At 38.8% G+C, this 18,153-nt stretch overlaps 3 protein-coding genes across 12 annotated transcripts in view; 1 reads left to right on the forward strand and 2 right to left on the reverse strand.

Annotated features, from left to right (window-relative positions):
- HEATR5B (HEAT repeat containing 5B) overlaps positions 1 to 5,032 on the reverse strand; it is a 49,659-nt gene extending 44,627 nt beyond the window's left edge. The window contains exons 1-5 of one of the 6 annotated variants that reach the window (XM_048937696.1): positions 4,942 to 5,008; positions 3,113 to 3,218; positions 2,660 to 2,825; positions 1,959 to 2,170; positions 388 to 496 (exon numbers count right to left, since the gene is read on the reverse strand). In XM_048937696.1, coding sequence (XP_048793653.1) covers positions 388 to 496; positions 1,959 to 2,170; positions 2,660 to 2,785 — 447 coding nt within the window. In that variant the 5' untranslated portion in view covers positions 2,786 to 2,825; positions 3,113 to 3,218; positions 4,942 to 5,008. The other 5 variants (XM_048937694.1, XM_048937697.1, XM_048937698.1 and 2 more) reach the window with 5 other exon arrangements.
- Positions 5,033 to 5,046: 14 nt separating this feature from the next.
- On the forward strand, positions 5,047 to 11,706 carry GPATCH11 (G-patch domain containing 11). Its single transcript, XM_048937709.1, has 8 exons — positions 5,047 to 5,243; positions 5,342 to 5,568; positions 6,645 to 6,686; positions 6,766 to 6,886; positions 7,661 to 7,751; positions 9,188 to 9,292; positions 10,036 to 10,117; positions 11,291 to 11,706. The coding sequence occupies exons 1-8, from the start codon at positions 5,197 to 5,199 to the stop codon at positions 11,344 to 11,346; spliced, it is 771 nt and encodes a 256-aa protein (XP_048793666.1). The 5' UTR covers positions 5,047 to 5,196; the 3' UTR covers positions 11,347 to 11,706.
- Positions 11,495 to 18,153, reverse strand: part of EIF2AK2 (eukaryotic translation initiation factor 2 alpha kinase 2) — a 107,004-nt gene continuing 100,345 nt past the window's right edge. For all 5 annotated transcript variants that reach the window (XM_048937704.1, XM_048937705.1, XM_048937700.1 and 2 more), the window contains 5 exons: positions 17,889 to 18,078; positions 15,563 to 15,688; positions 15,088 to 15,186; positions 13,521 to 13,583; positions 11,495 to 13,436 (listed from right to left, as the gene is read on the reverse strand). In XM_048937704.1, coding sequence (XP_048793661.1) covers positions 13,317 to 13,436; positions 13,521 to 13,583; positions 15,088 to 15,186; positions 15,563 to 15,688; positions 17,889 to 18,078 — 598 coding nt within the window. In that variant the 3' untranslated portion in view covers positions 11,495 to 13,316. The remainder of the gene's footprint in view (positions 13,437 to 13,520; positions 13,584 to 15,087; positions 15,187 to 15,562; positions 15,689 to 17,888; positions 18,079 to 18,153) is intronic.

Below are 18,153 nucleotides of genomic sequence, written 5' to 3' on the forward strand. Positions count from 1 at the left end.
AGACCCACTGAGAACCCATGGCACATTCCCTCTATATGATATTCTTCTTACAGCATATCCTGCCCACAAAGCAGCGTAACATTTTTGTTACAAAACATAAGCATTTACTCAGGGTACCCAAGTGGAATCCTAATGCAGTATTTCAAATGGTTCCTGCAACCCTTTCACAATTTTAATTGCTGATTCTGCAATAAAACAACTACAATAACATTAATGTGACAAAACTCTAAACTCTGTCTGCAGAGCCACCACATGCACGTGGTTTAACTTGAGATGAGCAATTTGCATTTTACTACATGGAAGGCATTTTAACAAACCTCTTTGGAAGGAGAGAGTTTCAGTTTAAATGGAATCAAGACCACATACAGAAAATGCTGCAAAACTCACCTCCGCACTCTTCAGAGATTTTAAAAGATTATTCACTGTCTCTGGAAAAGCACTACCCAGCATTCTGCCCATCTTCTCATAAAATGCTCCAACACATGCCACAGCAGCCCTAAAAAAGAGACATTCATAGGCATTTTCATTTTCTGGAACATTTAAAGACAAAAATTTAAGTATAAATGGATGTTTTATTCATCATTGGTGAATAAACTTATTACCCACTAATCATATTTGTTGTTTGACAGTGCATTTAAATCATGTACTTAATTAAGAAAAACATGGAAGTTATTAGCTTCTTTGAATACAGATGTGCTTGGATTGATATTAGTACATAATCTACAGAGTGAGCTGCAGAAGACAAACAAACATACGCAAACATCACAGCAAGATCAGGATTTTGTGCACTTGAACTACAGGTGCTTGGTAAAGAAACAACCCTGTGATCTTTGATACATTTTCAAAGATACTGAATGAGACACTTTTTTTAAGCTAAGAACCTAAGATGAATAAATTACTGCAGGAAAGCAAAAATATAGATATGTAAACACTGTAAACATCACCAGATTCTTTCCCTGCAGTTTTTGATCACCAAGCTTTGAGTAACAGTGTAGTGCAGTAGGATATGCAAATTGCCCCAAGGTTTTTGTAAACCTGAAATCCTTGGGTAAATGATTTCTTTTGGTAAACTACGTTACAATGTGATCATAGCCCACTGCTTGACTGGCATGCCTCCTGCCCTGCTCTTCTACACAACAGCAAATTCCCCACAGAACTGCAACAGTTTCAGGTAAAAGGAGGACAGCATCAGCCCCAGAGGTGACTTCAGATGTTATCCAAATGGTGTGCAATAACAGCAACTGAAGGTGGCCTGACCTGGGGACCATTAGAGTATTTTATGTACTCCCTCATGTACCATGGGAGAGCACTGAAGAAGTTTCAGTAGATGCTGTGTGTGGTATTAACTGATTACTATAAGACTGCTGCTACCTGCAAAGATAAACAGGGTCACATACACATGCACAGACACATCCAAACATACAGACCTTCCTTGAGAGGTTTAAGCTACATTACAACAGGAGAATATAAACAGGCAGTGCTTGAGAGGGATTAAAAAAAAAAAACAACCAACAAACTTCTTTATTTGGCTACAGTTCTCTCAGCAATAAATAAATGCTCCCACTTGATAATTCTGGCAGGTTCCATTGTAAACTGGGTAGCTAGGCCCAATCACCAGTAATACAACTAGTGGAAGTTCTTCACTGCATTATTTCAACTGCCTAACCTCTCCATAGCATAAGAAAGCAAAGAAACATTACAAACTCCTTGGCCTAGAAGAAAGCATCCAACTTCCAGACAAAAGTGTATCTGTCACCTTCAAATCCTGCCCTCCACAATCTCAGATACATTCCTTTTTGCCTTCCAGATCAAGCACACACAGACTCCAACTGAGCATGCAAAATGTAAGTTCCACAAAATTTAACTTATCAGGGCACATACACAGGCAGATATTCCTGCAATATCCAGGACCGCTTTGCATTAAAACCACCCCCTTCCCCAAGTAACAGCAAACTTACAGTTTTGTGGGCAGGTAGGCTGCAGTATCATCTTTGCTCTTGATGATGTCATTACACTTGTCAAGTGTCTGAAAAACTGTGAACGTGTCTCCAATGCTGTAGAGAGCAGCAAGGTTTTTCGCGAGGAGTTTTCGCGTTGGCGGCCCTGGGGAGCTGCTGATGAGTCCTGTTAGCTGTTCTACCAGTTTCTTCTGTTTCTCCTTGACATCTGTCTGTTAACGGATCAAAAATTAATGAAATAAAGCTTGTTTCCCATAACACCTGGTAACAACTACAAGAGATTGAAGCAAACTTCACACTACTCCTACATAATTTGACAAATTGCTTGTGTCACAGAGGTATGAGATACACTAAGTAATTGTGGGGATGGATGCTAAATGATCAGAATTAGCTGTTGTTTTATGTAATTTTTATCTTCTTTTACATGACTCATTAAAACTGCAGTATTACAGAGAACATTTTAATCCTCTTTCCCATCAAAAATCCTTACAATGGAAAGGCAGGTTTTGCTTTCCAAACATTTACAATACTGAAAAACAGAAACCAAACTAAATGGCTTTTAACAGAGAGTCCAAGTGAGTACCTACAATTCAATACTTACAAACTAAAACGCATCTGAATTACACAGTTGTAACTTGGATGTTACCTACTATCTCTAGCATAAAATTAATATGTTTCAGAAAGAAGAAAAAGCAATTTACCTTGTTAGCAGCTACCAGCACTTTATCTAAAAATCTCAACCACTCAAAGATAAAGACTGGCCTCTTTGCCTCTGTGATCTGTGCTAACGCTTCCTCGTTCAGCAACAAACTATGAGCCAGCTCCATCCCTGGTTAAGTTCTGGTTTTATCACAGACGGTAGAAACTCTGAAATAAAAATTAGAACATTAATATGAAATTATTATATAATTATATATATTATTATATAATTATATATTATATTTTATATATAATATATATATTATATTATATATATATTATATAATTATATATATTATATATATAATTATATATTATATTATTATATAATTTCATATTAAGTATAACAACATAAGTTCATATTAAGTATAACAATATCAAACTCCAATGAGCTGAAAATATGAAGATGAAACCTATAGATTACTGAATCATGATTCAAGCCTGCTTAGATGTACCTTAACTACAGAGTCCCAGATGAGAACCACTCATTTTCAACCATGTACATCCATTAGTGCTTCAGGAATCTGCGAAGTTACTTGCAAAAGGAGAACCTATGGGCAACTGAAGGGGCAAACTCTTAGCCAAGATATACATACTAAAGTCCCTGCCTACAAAAACAAAACAAACACAAAAAAGCTAACAGACATCTCTCACTGCTTCCTCTCACATAAGTGCAGCTCTCACTCTGCTCCAATTGAGACCTTGAGCCCATTCCTGAAGCTTAGACATGAATCCAGCCACCTCCTCAACATCTTTCACAGACAAGGTGAGGAAGAATCTCCACCACAAGGACTGGTGGGGAACCAGTAACTTTTGCTTCCAGGAATGACAGACCGATTCTCTCTCTCTCACATGTGCATGCCCTGAGACACAAAGCATGGGTTCCACAGAAACAGCACAGCATGAGGCCTGCACTGCACTAAACACAGCTCCATGGCACAACAGAGCTCCAGCAGCAACATGTGCAAACAGCAGCGCCACCACATTAAGGAAGTCAGAAACACATTTTCTAGAAATAAGGCTCACTGGTGCTGGCTTAGAACACATCATTAAGAATCACAGGCTGACTTACTAACTCACCTATCCAGTAGAAACCAGTAGACGTTATCCTGTAGCCCAAGACAGTTTTGCAATTGAAATTCTGTGATGGCTACAATTATTCAACTGCAACTGAAAGAGTCAGAAGTGCGGAGGTGGAATTGATATTAATGAGATTTGCTATCCATCACAAATTTGAGAGAGGCAGGAAGCGTGACAGAATTTGGGATGGCTGGATCCCTAAACCCACCCAGCCTCACTTTTAGGGACAGATGAGCCTTCTGAAATCCAGGCAGCCTCCCTGGAAGCAGCCAGGATACAAGCAGACTGCAGGTCTCAAAGCAGGCAGACCACTACAGGTCAAACAGCCGAGATCCTGCTCAAACAATGAACTTGGTAGGTGCAGGGCACCACCAAAGCACACTGGTGGGGGAAGCAAGCACTGAAGGCAACATAACTTTAGCAAGCTACATTTAGATGAACGGGGCAGTTGATTACACAACAGAGAGGAAAAAAATATTTTAAAATCACAAAGTAAAGTCAACTGTCTCTTGAGAAGGCAAAAACAAAGCAATACAACAACAAAAGCACAGCACAACCCGAACCCTGAACTCGGCGGTGCTGGACCGAGGGCAGAACAGGAAGAGCAGAGCACCGAGAAGCGTTATGTAAGCCAGCATCTCCCCACAGCGTGCATTCTCAGGATGTTCCCTATGCTCACGGCTTCCCCATTCGTAGCCGAACCCAACAAACGCTTAAAGCGAATCAAAACAATTTCAATTAAACAACTGGATTATTCTTTAAACCAGCCCCCCATCTGACAGCAGCGAAAGGCGCTGTTTTTCCAGTTGTTTTTTTTTTTTTTCTTTTCTTTTTTTTCAGAGGCACTGCCTATCACTGACGTACATCGCCTCAAAACACCTTTACGCGACAGCAGAACGAACGACGATCCTGCAGCCCGGGGGCAGCCGCCCGGAGCCTCGGAGCGCCGCTCCGCCTCAGCCCCGCGCCGCCCCCAGACCGCAGAACTGCCGCAAACGGCGCGCACCTCACGCTCCAACCGCACAGTGCGGTCCCGGCCCCGCAGCGCACACCCTCACCGCGAAGAGACGCTAGGGCTCAGGAGGCGCCGGCAGCGGCTCGGCTCGAGCCCAGCTGGCGAGAGGGGGAGAAAGGGAGACGCGGGCGGCTTCGCCCACAGCCGCTAGGAGCAGCCCAGCCACAACGCACCTCAGCCACAACGCACCTCAGCAGCGCACAGCCGTGGAGCGCAGCAGGAAGCGGGAAGTGCGCAGGCGCCGGCGGGCGGGCGGGGCGGGGAAAGGGGCGGACGCGCGCAAGCGCTTGGCTGGACTGGTGAGCTGGGGAAGGGGCGTGTGGAGTGTTGTGGCCGTGCCCCGGCTGGTGAACGGGGTCATCCGGAAAAAGGCGGCGTGTGTGCAGGAAAGCTCATCGACTGCATCTGTAGGAAACGGGTCTGAGCAGGACATGCGTGCTAGCCATGGGGGACGAGGAAGAGGAAGATTACATGTCTGATTTATTTATTAAGTAAGTAGGCGTCGTTTTTGTTTCATCCTCAGTGATTGTAAGCACGTAAAGCCAAAACCAGAGGTGGGCTAATGCTTGCTGGGGTCATGCATCCTTAGGGAGGATGTGAGGCCGGGGATGCCCATGGTGCGGCGCGTGAGAGAAGCTCTCCAGAAAGAGGAAAAGCAAAAAGAAGCCAACGAGAAGAACAGGCAGAAGAGTGTGAAGGAAGAAGAGAAAGAGCGACGCGACTTGGTGCTGAGCAGCGCCTTAGGCAACGAGAACAAAGGCTTCGCCTTGCTCCAGAAGATGGGCTACAAGAGTGGCCAGGCCCTGGGCAAGAGCGGTGAGTTTGTCACTGTCAGAACAGCACACTGTGCTCAGGTGTCCTTTGAGGGAGGTTGTACTTCTGTTTGTCCTTAGCTAAGTTGGACAGAGGGCATGGCCGCAGGTTACAACAGGGGAAATTCAGGTTCTACATTAGGAAAAGCTTCTCTGTAAGTGTGGTTGGTCGCTGGAATGGGCTGCCTGGGGAGGCGGTCCACAAACGTGTGGATGTAGTACTAAGGAACGTGTGTTAGTGAGTGATACTGATGGTCGGTGGACAGGAGATCTCAGATCTCTTTTCCAACCTTAATGATTCTATGCTGCCTCGTCTATAGAGCCATATCTGCCTCACTGAGAGCCCAGCCATCACTCTTTGTGTGTCGTGGCTGAACAAAAGATGAGATCAAAGTACTGAAATGAAAATAAAAACATCTGTTGCAAGATGTGAGGGAAACAGCAGGACTTGCTGCTCACTAAATGCACTTCTGTCTGTGTGTGGCTGTGGCATTAAGAAGTTGTTTTGATGGCTGTGGAAAACTAACTGCTTAAAAAATATCAGCCTCCTCTTTGAATTTATAGTTGGAGTCTGGAAAAGAGGTGCACAACAGGGAGGCCTGCTAGATGAAATAGAAAACCAATGAAGCAAAACATCAATAATTGCTATGTCAGTTTAGTGCATCTCTAGCAGATGATCAGTAAATGAACTGGCCCAGACAGATTCTTGTAATTCTTCATCTTTCTCAACTTGTGAAATTCTAGAATGAAAAATGCCACAGAAGACTGTAACAAAGCAGCCTTCAGCACAGGTATGCTGTGCCTATCAAACCAACATCATTTTCTTCCTCTGGGGTAGCATCCCGGAAGAAGCACATGGCAGTTGAGCAGATGAGGAGAAAAAGGAAAGAGGGCTCAAATCAACTGGGTTATTTGCAAAGCTCTAAGTGTACATTAATGTATTTTCTATTGCACTAAGCAAAATTTGAAGAAAATATATGTGTTTAATGGCAAAAGCAGCTGCCTGCTTGGCTGTACCACATCAACCATAGTTTGAGAAAGACCTCAATTCTCAAATTTGCCTATTTTTTCCCCTCGCAGGAGAAGGCATTGTTGAACCTATTGCTCTGAACATAAAAACAGGTTTGTGACATTTCCTGATTTACTTAGTTGTACATTACAGCTTTTCAGCTGCTTACATTCCTGTTGTGTACTTACATAGGCAGAAGTGGGCTTGGTCATGACGAATTCAAAAAGCGAAAAGCTGAAGAAAAACTAGAAAACTACAGAAAAAAACTCCACATGAAAAAACAAGCAAATGAACAAGCTGCAGATCAGTTCAGGTAAAATGCTGTAAAGGAAACCCCAAACGTGTTAGCAGCTATTCTTCTTATTCATTAGTTTGGTTATTCTTCTAGAGTTACCAATTATGCGTGTTGTTTGAATGGGAGGTACGAGTTGAAACGTACTTGTATTGCTTCTCAGCTCTAAAGCAAGAGCAGGTGAACACTGTACTGGAATTGTATGCTGCATCATTTATTTTTATAACTGCTAACACTGTAAGCAATATGCATACTAATTCTCAAGTCATTTGTAACATTTTGAATCAGAGAACCATGTCATTTTTAATATAAAATTCATTGATAATCCAGAGCATTGTCACTGCAGTGAATTTTATGTGCAACAGATTAAAAGTCAGGGTAAATCTTTCAGGTTTTATTGTTTTAATTTTCTCCTGATTAGCACCTTTCTATGTGAAGAAGGAAAGGCAAGAGAAGGTTAAAAGCTTTTGCAAATTTTTAATGAGGCACTTTTTCACGGATTAAAGAAACCTAGTGAAAAAGCAGTATTTCAGAGTGCAGTGTTATCAAAAGCTCTGTCCTGGAGGTGTAACTGAAAGGTATAATTCCCCAAAAATACACAGTGGTCCTACAGAAACAGTCAGTGGAGACTTGATAACTTTGCCATTGTCCTGGTCACCTTTACTTGGCATGCGGTAGTCTGGGGGAAGTGGTACATCTAGAATCTTGGCAGATTTTCTATTTTTGAAACGCTGTTAAGATGGATGACAGTCACTGTTTGTTTGCTTATTTTAGCTATCTACCTTTTCTTAACAGAATAAGATTCAAAACCAAACAAGAAGAACGTAAGATGGAGGGAGACCTTCGAAAAAGTCAGAGGGCTTGCCAGCAATTGGATATTCAGAAAGTGAGATATGTTTTTTGGGGGTTGGAAGGAAGGTTTGTGGGTTGGCAATAAAGGCTAAAAACAAAATAGTGACTGAGTGTCTGGAAGTTCTCTTCTGTGAGGAACCATGTTTGTTTGCCTGTGTTTGCTCCTGCTCTTTGGTACTACTGTGCTGTTTGCTTATCATGCATTAGGCAGTGTCAGGCTGTTCTAAATGACTGTTTTCCTTAAGTGGGGAGCAAAATCACAGAGAACCGTTGAGACTGGAAGAGTCTTTGGAACTCACCTTGCCCAATGGTTCTGCTCAATCGGGATCACCTAAAGCAGGTTGTCCAGAACCATGCCCAGACTGCTTTTCAGTATCTCAGAAGGTGGGGGGATCATCACTGAGATCAGTGAGATTCCAAAAGAATCAAATAGACAAACTAAAACACCATGTCTATGTGCGATGGAAAAACATGGGTAACAGCAGTACAACTGCTACCTGATCTCATGCCTGATCTGGTGGTTGGTGATTCTCTGCCTGCAGCAGAGAGGTTGGAACCTTTGAGGTCCCTCAATAAAATTTTGCCACTTAATAAGTTAAAAGCATAAAACAAGTCTTTTTCTTTCGTCTATGTTAGTTAGAAGTAAATGCTGCCCTGCAAGTTCTGTTGAGATCAAAACAGACGAAGGGGCATCAAACAAAGAAAGTCAGCTGAATTAACTTGGGTTATCTTTGACAGTTTCTTTCAAATTAACTTCATCTAAGGTGAACTAGGAAGCATCTAATGATGTTGTGATAAAAAGTCTTTAAGCAGTGTGCTCCAACGGACAGAACTGCATTTAGGAAGAAGTATCTGCTCACAGATTTCGTGTGAGATTTGCTGTGTAGCTTTATGTGTACCAAACATACATGGAATTAAACTTGATAAAAGTTAACATTAGCTTGTGTATAACCAAGATGTTATAATTGCAATATAATCAAAAGAGTAAGGCACAGCAAACAGGAATCACAAAAGAGAATAAGTAGAAGAGCTTACCCTTGGGTTGAGCTCACTAGAAGATATCAAAGAGGAGGATCTCCAGAAGAGATCCTTCCCCTCTGGTAGCCAGCTCTTAAATAGGTCCAGGAGGGGTGCAGCCTGGCTCCACCCCTTCCGGCAGCACAGGTGAATTGCCTTCACCTGTGCTCCTCTGGCTGACTCATGGCTCACCTCAGGTGATCAATCAGAGGTTCAGGCCGTGACTCAGCAGTTCCCATACAGCTTGCATTTACTTGTATTTTAAAAAAGAGAATAATCCTCCTTGTGGACTGCTGTACTTAGTTTCCCCCTACAACTTCAGTAATTCTTCGTTATCCTACACAAGTAAGTTTTGAGACCTAACATCTCAGCTATTAGAAATTGTTTTTATGCAGCATTTTAAGAGAACCTGCAGAGGCAGATAATTTTCATTTTAATCCTTCATTATTTAAGGATATTGAAGCACCCAAAGAGATTTGGTATTGGCTACAACCTGAAGAGGAAGACCAAAAGGATGAAGAAGACAAGGATGATGAATGCACAGGCTCAGACTTAAGTGTAAGTTTTGCAACTAAATGAATGGCTTGATTCAAAATGAAATTTAATTAGGCCTCTAAAAGAAATTATGTGTATATATATATATATATATATATATATAATTTTCAAAGCAGTAGTAAATGACCTGTTTGCCATCTTAGAGCAATTACTTCTACAATAATTAAATGACAAAATGTGTAGCATTAAAACACTGATTTATTGCTTATCTGCTTTGAAGCTGATCTTTGGAAATAGTCAAAATGAAATTCTCAACAGTCTTAGCCACCATGTACAAGATCATATATTTGATAAATAATTTGTTTTAAGTTTTGATCTTGGATGACCCACCACATATCTCAGGATGAACTTTAGAATCACTAAGTAATTTCTGAAAACGTTGCCCTGGAAATTCATGTTTTCTGAGAACCTCTAGATTACACCACTGTTAGTGTAACATATTTGACTTACAGTGAAAAAGTGAAGTGTGCAAAATTCCACCAAAACATCATATACTTACTGTAAGGTAGGTAGGTAATACTTTTAGCTAAATCTTCAGTGAAAATTTTGTAGCTGGAAAGAATGATGAGCCAACAACCAGGCCTTATGGATTCCTGTGCTATGGGCTACAAATGTGGGGAACTTACAGTACTACAGTAGCTTTTCCATAGAAAAAGGTTAAACAAGCTGTTTTCACAATGCTAGTAGCTCAAACTGTCTTACACTGTATGAGCCCCTAATCACTGAATCCTTGTACATACCTCTAGGTATCAGCAAAGCTACAAATCCTGACTGCTTATTTAAGAGAACAACACTTCTATTGCATTTGGTGTGGAACAACCTATGAAGGTGAGAGTAAATGTCATGCATGTATGTGTTTTACTTTGCTTATGTAGTTAGACTCAATCAATACAGTGTATGTTCAGCCTTAATCCTGTCACATGCTTTCATAAGAACTGTAAGAACTATGCCCACACTTTCTGTGGAAGTTGTTCTTTCAAGTCATTTCTCCATTTCCGAGGTCCATCAAAGACCGTCAACTTCTTGACGTGGGGGTCTGATAGCATTTCATTACTTCCCTTCGTAATGGAGATGGCTGATTGTAGATAGCTTCAACATTATCAGAAACACTTTTCAAAGAGAATTCCCATCAACTTACCGCATGCTACCTGAATAATTTTGTGTTCTGTTTTGCAAGTTGGCTTATCACAGAATCATAGAACTGTAGAACAGCTTGGGTTGGAAGCGACCTTAATGATGATCTAGTTCTAACCTCCCTGCTGCAGACAGGGCTGCCACCCACTTAGGAGCAGGGGCCAGGGCCCCATTCAGCCTAGTCTTGAATGCCTCCAGGGATGGGGCCTCCTCAGCTTATCTGGGCAGCCTTAGACAGGGGTTCCAGTGCCTCATCATCCTCTCAGTAAAGAATTTTTTCGCAACACCTAACCTAGAGCTACCTGCTTTTAGTTCATTAGAAGCTTATCGTTATATGGTCTGATGGCTGTGCACTCAGCCCTCATCCAGGCCCAGGATTCCCTCCTTGTGAGGGAAATATAACTATCCTGCACTAGTTGTTTTTTTCCAGAGAATTTACTTTCTTATGGGAATGTTTTAAACATAGGTAACACAGTTTCCTTCCAAGCTGCTGGTTTGCAAAAAGGATGACAGATTCTCACTGTAAGGCACTGTAAGGGTGTTATATGCACAAAAAATTCATACTGCACTTATATGAATTGGTATTGGTTTGAAAAAAACAACATTCAGATATTGGAAATTGTGCAAAGAATACAAAGAAAGAAAACAAAGGCTGCAGGTTTAGAACACTGTCTAGTTTCTTTGCACCAAAGAGGCTAGAATTTGTGGTGCCATTTGTATTCAGCATTTTAAAACATAGTTTGGAATTAATAATCTGCCAGTCCTAAGTTCTATTTAATCTGTTGATGGCTTCTTCAAATAATTCTAGCAACTTTTTTTTTCCTCCTCTTTTGAACTGGGATTATTTTTTTTCTGCTTATCCCACAGATGCTGAGGATTTGTCTTCAAACTGCCCTGGAGACAGTGCTGCAGATCATGACTAAAGCCTTTCTAAAGAAAGGAGTTCTAGATAAGTATGTATAGTTGGTATGCTCTGACATATGTATATTTTTTTAATAAAAGTCAGTGCTGTGCCAGAATTCATATAAAAGTGTGCAGTCGAGAAGTAATTCTGACAGGTTGAACTTCACATTTTGGAGCATTTCTATGTTGTTGGTTTTTTTTTTGTTTGTTTTTTGTTTTTATTTTATTTCTGGGTGATGCAAAATTTATTAGAAATTAAAATTTTACATTTGTTGTTGAGTTACTGTAAATTCAAGGCACGTAAGACTTCCAGTCTTTGTTAATGCTGTCCCCAATTGAGCAAGATCAACTGATAATAAAACTGAAGGTTTGACAAAGGATATATATATGGACTGATTACTCTGTGACAAAATATGTTAAACAGGTGGGGGGGTTACATTTTTACAAGGGTGACTAAACATCAATTTATTTTTTCTTTCTATTCTAGAGTTTGTGACCAGGGCAAGGCTTTTGAAATGCCACTAATATCATTTGAGCTAATATTCTGTTATGTGTGTTTACCAGGTCACAGAGCATGTTCAATTTTTTAAAAATATAAATATATTTTAATATTCTTTTTTATTCTTAGGGAATAACAATACAGATGCTACTGTAAACATCCACTAATAGAAAGGTATTACCTGAGGTATATAAATACCACAAAAAAAAAAAAAAAAAAATCTATCAAAAACTACTGGTACAAGGTAAATATTACCTATCAGTAAGTAAGCAATGATGTTATGGATGTTCTATCCAGAGACTGTAAAGGCAATTCAGCTGAAATTTGTCCTATATCAATTTTCATATTGTAAGAGCAATTTTAAAGTCAAAGGTAAGTAAAACTGGTGCTATTTTGTCTGTATCAGGATGTAATTTCTCCCACATCTTGAGTACTGCAAGGAAATATGCATTAGTCCAAAATAACAGAATGCTTTATTTATGAAGAATAACATTCATTATAAGGGGAGGGGGAACAATTTGAATTCATACAAACGAATGTTAAAATCAGATAGCTATTCAGCAACAATTTCCACAAGACTATAAAGATTCACATATTCATATTTTAACCAACCACACACCTTCAACCTGTTCAACACTTGAGAAAAATCATATGCTACCTTATCTCCAATGCACATCATACTTCCCTGCTTAGAAGTCTTAGTGCATTTTCCTTTAGGGAATTTAGCAGGTGCCACAGCAATGAGCTGCACCTTTTCAAACTATTCAAAAATGAGTCAGGAGGAATAATTTGCCCATTTTTTCTTCCCTGCACAGTTCTTATTCAGTCAAACATAAAATCTTTAAAGTATGTAACCAAACAGTAATGGTCAGTCTGCTCACACCTTATGTTGAGCTGACAGTAAGGCCAGCAGAGTTGGCCTTACTCAGTACACCTGTAATCCGTGAGAACTGGCCATATGCCATAATAATTGATAAAAACCTTACAGTATAGGAGATGATGTCTAAGGTGCTCTCCTGAGAAGGATTTTTAAATGGTTGCTATTGAGAAAACTTGGAGAGTATTTCTGTATTAACAGGACCCTACCTGTTCCTATAAGAAAGAAGAAAACAAAACAAAAAACAAACAGAGGTTTTCAGAAGCACAGAACAAATAGCTTCTGGGAAAGAAAGAAATACTTAAATATTCAAGGAAGACCTGATTTTAAAAAGTAAGTTTTAAATTTTAGAGTAGTGAAGGTGCCAGGTATTTCAAGAAGTACCTAGTGAGAAGAAAATTCACCTTAAAGAAGTAAAATTCAGTCAAGAATAACCCACATGTGTATCTATTTTTTTTCTGCAAAAAGTAGGCTTTCCAGTCAAGCACACTGACTCCTCTGGTCTTAAAAGGAAGAAGTCTAGTAATTAATATGAACATCACTGTGAACAATTCAGAAAGGTTTGAATCACAGGCCACGAGACAGCACAGTCTGAAAGCCTTCCAAAATGTCATTTAGTGACTATGAGCTTTATCTGAGTTGTCTTTATCAACAGACTTCAAAAGATCGAGTATTTGAGATGCAGACAATCGTTTTGAGGGGTCTTTTGAAAGCATCTTTTCGATTACGGATACCTGCAAAAAAGCAAAGTTTGAGTAATTTTTTTTTAAATGATTGTGTAAATAAATTAACTGAAATAATGCATTGAAATCCTGTACCTGGATTTTAAATTGCTTGGTGAAGTCCAGTGGAAATTTAGCATCTCTAACATCCTGCCATATCTGAAATTCATACAAGATAAACAGTTTCAGTATGCTTTCCTTAATTATACTTTACCTCATTTTATCACCCATATCATTTACTGAAGTAATTAAGAGAATATAAAGTAAGGCTTCGAAAAGGAACTACAGAAGTTTGGAAGTTTGTCATTTGGTTGTACTCCATTTTGTCTTATTTATACACTTGTCCCTGTGTAAGCTGAAAAGCTTCAGAATCTACAGTGATGCATTTGTTTTGGCAAACCTCTAATTCATAGCCATTATCATTCTCTTTTCAGTTTAAAAGTAATGGTTTTGTATCTTCTTGCCCACATTAAAAAACACACACAATGTGAGAAGACAGTTTCCCACTTCGACAGTGTTTGGATGTTTTACTGGCAAACCAAGCAGGCGTGCTTCCTCCTTTTTACCTTGTTCAGCATCACACAATTGTTTCTGTGTCACTACAAAAAATGCTAGGTGGAGCTCAAAGCAAGGCTGAGGATTACTAAATATATGCTTTCAAACACTACTGCTAGGTAACAACTATTTTTTCACATTAGGATTTCCAGTTAGTCTGGCCCTTCGAACACCGTGGGACTGGGGACATGTTTGCAGTTGGCTGTAAGCAGGCACAAGGTGTCTTTAGAAAATGTGACAAAGTAGACTAACAGAACCACCATGAATCTGTGAGTCAAGCAGATACTTTGATGTGGTTTGCTTATATTAGCAAAGAGTCGGCTAACAATGTGCATGATCCTCTGGGTCCAGCCACATGCATATATCTTGAAAAATAATTACTTTGGACAAGATATTCAGTATCTACATTCCTTATATCTTATATGTATATATTCCTTATATTCCAAATATGTAAGTTTGAGCATACATGCTGTTCTACTACAAACATGCAAAGAAAAATATAAAACACACATAAAAGATACATTTTCAAGCAAAGTTTAAGTAACATTGTTTTCTTTGTGGAAGTACCATTTTGTTTTCAATTGGAAGAAAGCCATATATTTCCTATCACTTTTGTTTTCATTTTGAAAACCTGCAAATGTTTTGACTTTGTTCTTTCCCCCCCCACTCAGCAGTAAAGAAAAGTATGGCACAGACTAAACTCTTCCACTTTTGACTTCTGTTTACATTGAGAAATATTCTTTTCCAATACTCTGAGCAAACAAAAAGCTTTATCAGAAATTTGAACTGTTTTTGTATGTGTGTTTTAGCTTTTTGACTCGCTTCGCTATTTTCATATGTACATACCTAAGAATAGTCAGGCTTTAATCAGCACATAATTAGAACATAAGTAAAATAAAACCAGTGATGTTTCTTCAGTTGTTACATTTTAACTGAAGTAAGATGGATTAATGGGCCTGACATTTTTCCCTTCATTTGTGTCTGTAAATAGAGATGGTACTGTAGCTGTACAGGTTCCTTTTGCCATATAATTAGCATAAGACAGATAGCAGCAGCAAGGCAAAACAATGTCAGTGCAAAACTATTTTTTTATTTAAAGATTACATACCCTGTTTTTCTCATGATGACTGACCAACGCAGAAAGAACTTCAAACCAAATCAATCCCAGCGCATAAATGTCTACTTCCTTTCCATATCTGTTCCCAGACTACAAAGATCACAAGAAAATACAGTTGTGAAATCTTGCTGGAAAGCATTTCTTGAAGGCAAAATCTGAAATCAGTAGAAATTGGCACCTAATAGAGGACCAGCATTACTTCATCTCCATATTAATCTTTAACCCTTTCTGCTACAGACCTGTTAAATTACATTACAGTGTCAGACTTTATACAAGCAGGTTAGCTAAATTAAACCATTGTGTTGTAGACTACCCTCTCCAGAGTAAGGTTATACTTGTATACAGTCATATCAGGGAACTTCAAGCAACTTGGTTTAGTACTGAGATTAAGGTTGAATACAACCAGTGCTGAGTTGATAATGCAAAACACCCACAAATAAGTCAAATAATATAGCAAGATAATTACCTGTTCTGGTGCCATATATGACTGTGTTCCTCTGTTCATAGTCAGAGGGTCATATGTCACAGAAGTCACAAGACCAAAGTCACCTATTTTTATTTTACCTTCATGTGATAGGAATATATTCTGGGGCTACATATACATAGATATATTAAAAAAAAAAAAAGTCAATTAGTTAGACATTTTATGACCAAGGTTTATCATCAAGCATAATCAACCACAGAAGTACTCCCCATAAAAATCTGCTCATTGTTCACAGAAATTAAGCTTTAAGAAATCAGTGGGAGGTAGGAAACAAGAAAGTTCAATTAACTTCATTTTTAAACACGCAAACTTTATTTGAAATAGCATGTGCTACATTAACTGCTTTTTAACTAGGTGTCATGACTGTATCACACTTCAGTGTTCTCCAATTGCAGTGTGCATATCATCTGTCATACCCACAAATGCATTTTAGTCTTTAATCTGCACCCTGGGATTTTATGCACTTGGGCAAAGCATGTAGGTTTACATGAAATTCCACTCAAACTGTAGATTTTTCCCTAGACACAGTAGGGTTATCTGTACTAGATTAATTGCAGAGTTGGGACTTACTACAGTCATCTCAAGGTATCACTTTGAGCTTATCATTTTTAAATTTGATAAAGTCATAAGGAAATGAAATAGAATTGGATTTTTTTTTTAATGAATTTTTCCAAAACATCTATCACTCCAAAGATGGTAAACTGTATTTCTGAATGTTATTAAAGCAAAACCAAGCAGCCTCATCCTGTCTTTTACTCAAAGAAAATCTGGTGGACTAAAAGGGCAGGAGAGAGACTTTAAATTTTACTGGAAGTGATCTTTGTGTCAAGGATGCCCAGCACAGTTCTTCTCTTCAAGTATAACCAAGTCCACACGCATTTATTAACAGTACCTATGGTGTCTCACCGCTACGCTATCTGAAGGCTTCATTCATGCCAGGCACAAGTGGATCTCAGAATGAAGAAAGCTTGAACCTATCCTGCAGCTTTGATTCTGGGAGATCTCAGATGGCCAAGCACCTAAGCTGACAGATTTAATTGGGACAAAAGTTCCTAAATTAAAATGCAGACAGACAAGATAGCAAATAAAACTTGGAAGCAGATTACAGCTAGTTTCCATAGATGAAAGATTGGGGCAGTAGATTCATAGGAATACAGAAAAGCAGGAGATAGAGTTGAGGTGAAAATAAAGGGGGACTAAGAAGGAAGAAATGCAGACGTGGAGACAAAGCATTCAGCACACCTTTTTTTTCCCAGATATCTATATAAATTAATGTATATTTGTGGTTCACTTCAGCATTGTAGCAATAAGCCTCAAAATAAAGGGACTCTATGAGATAGTGAATGTATGTGCCCATGAGACAAGAGTCTAAGAGTGGGCACTCTTGGAGTGGAACATCATCTGGAAGGACACTGTGAATGCAAAGAAGAAGATTTCAGCCTCTAACTCAAGAAGTTTATGAAGTTAAAGTTACAGAAGGTCTTGAGAGGAATGGAATATTCATCAAGATCAGAATCACTGTATCAACTCTGTATTCTAATACTCCCCAGGTATTTGGAATTAATTACTATATGAGGACAATATTCTGAATCAATATTTAATGTGACCTACTGCAGGCATTTTTAGAATTTAGGAACATCACCACTCAAACAACTTGTTCCACAAAAGGACTGGTTTTAAAACTATAAGCAGCATCATAGCTGGCTCATGAAGCAGTGAAAGCTTGGAATTTTGTCCTTTAAAAATATATTCTTAAGATTGGATGGTTATGCACTTGTGGAGATAGTGAGATAGTATCCAAAGAACTAGCCTTCAAATATATGTACACAGTACATGATATTAGAACAATTTTTATCAAACGCAGTATGTATAAGAATATACCGTCCCTTTAAAATTTGACAAGTGACAACTTCCTAGACTCACATCTTCCTTCTTTTAATTGCTTTATTACCACAGATGGTTAGTATTCCTTCTTCTAAGAGGCTGTTTTGTGACCCAACAACACACAATACACTGAAAATGCCTGTTAACTGATGGCTACTGGTTTTGGTTGGGTTTTCTTATTTTTTTATTTTAATTTTTTTTTGCCTTAAGTACTGCATTCTAAGGTCCTTTCGTTCACTTCCTGATTTTGGAATGACATCCAACCAGATATTGGGGAAAAAAAATGCTTGTATTATCAAAAGAGGCATGGTACTAGAGTATATAATAGAGTAAGCAAAGACTAGAACAATTTACATTTTTCTAAACTTCCAATAAATACTACTTTTCTCAAAGGTTTTAGAAATTAACTTCCTACTCTACTTACCTTGAGGTCTCTATGAATTAAATTTTTAGAATGAATATAGTCCACTCCTTTCAGTATTTGTGAAAATTTGTCTTGTGCCATCTCATGATAGTTTTGGTTTTGTCTATTATTTTCAATCCATTTTTCCAATGGCCCTTGTTCACATAATTCCATTTGGATGAAGAGGCAAGGAACTATGACAGAATTCTTACTGCAAAAAAAAAAATATATATATATATCATATTAAAATTGACAAGATACAATTCTTCCTAAGCCACTGCATCAA

This window comes from Lagopus muta, chromosome 2, assembly GCF_023343835.1.
Source record: "Lagopus muta isolate bLagMut1 chromosome 2, bLagMut1 primary, whole genome shotgun sequence".
Classification (NCBI taxonomy): domain Eukaryota; kingdom Metazoa; phylum Chordata; class Aves; order Galliformes; family Phasianidae; genus Lagopus; species Lagopus muta.

Bases quoted from the DNA above. Each gene is read 5' to 3' on its own strand.
- GPATCH11 (XM_048937709.1), top strand. From the start codon at position 5,197: ATGGGGGACGAGGAAGAGGAAGATTACATGTCTGATTTATTTATTAA. The intron at 5,244-5,341 runs GTAAGTAGGCGT...ATGCATCCTTAG, and splicing joins ATGTCTGATTTATTTATTAA to GGAGGATGTGAGGCCGGGGA. The intron at 6,887-7,660 runs GTAAAATGCTGT...TTTTCTTAACAG, and splicing joins CAAGCTGCAGATCAGTTCAG to AATAAGATTCAAAACCAAAC.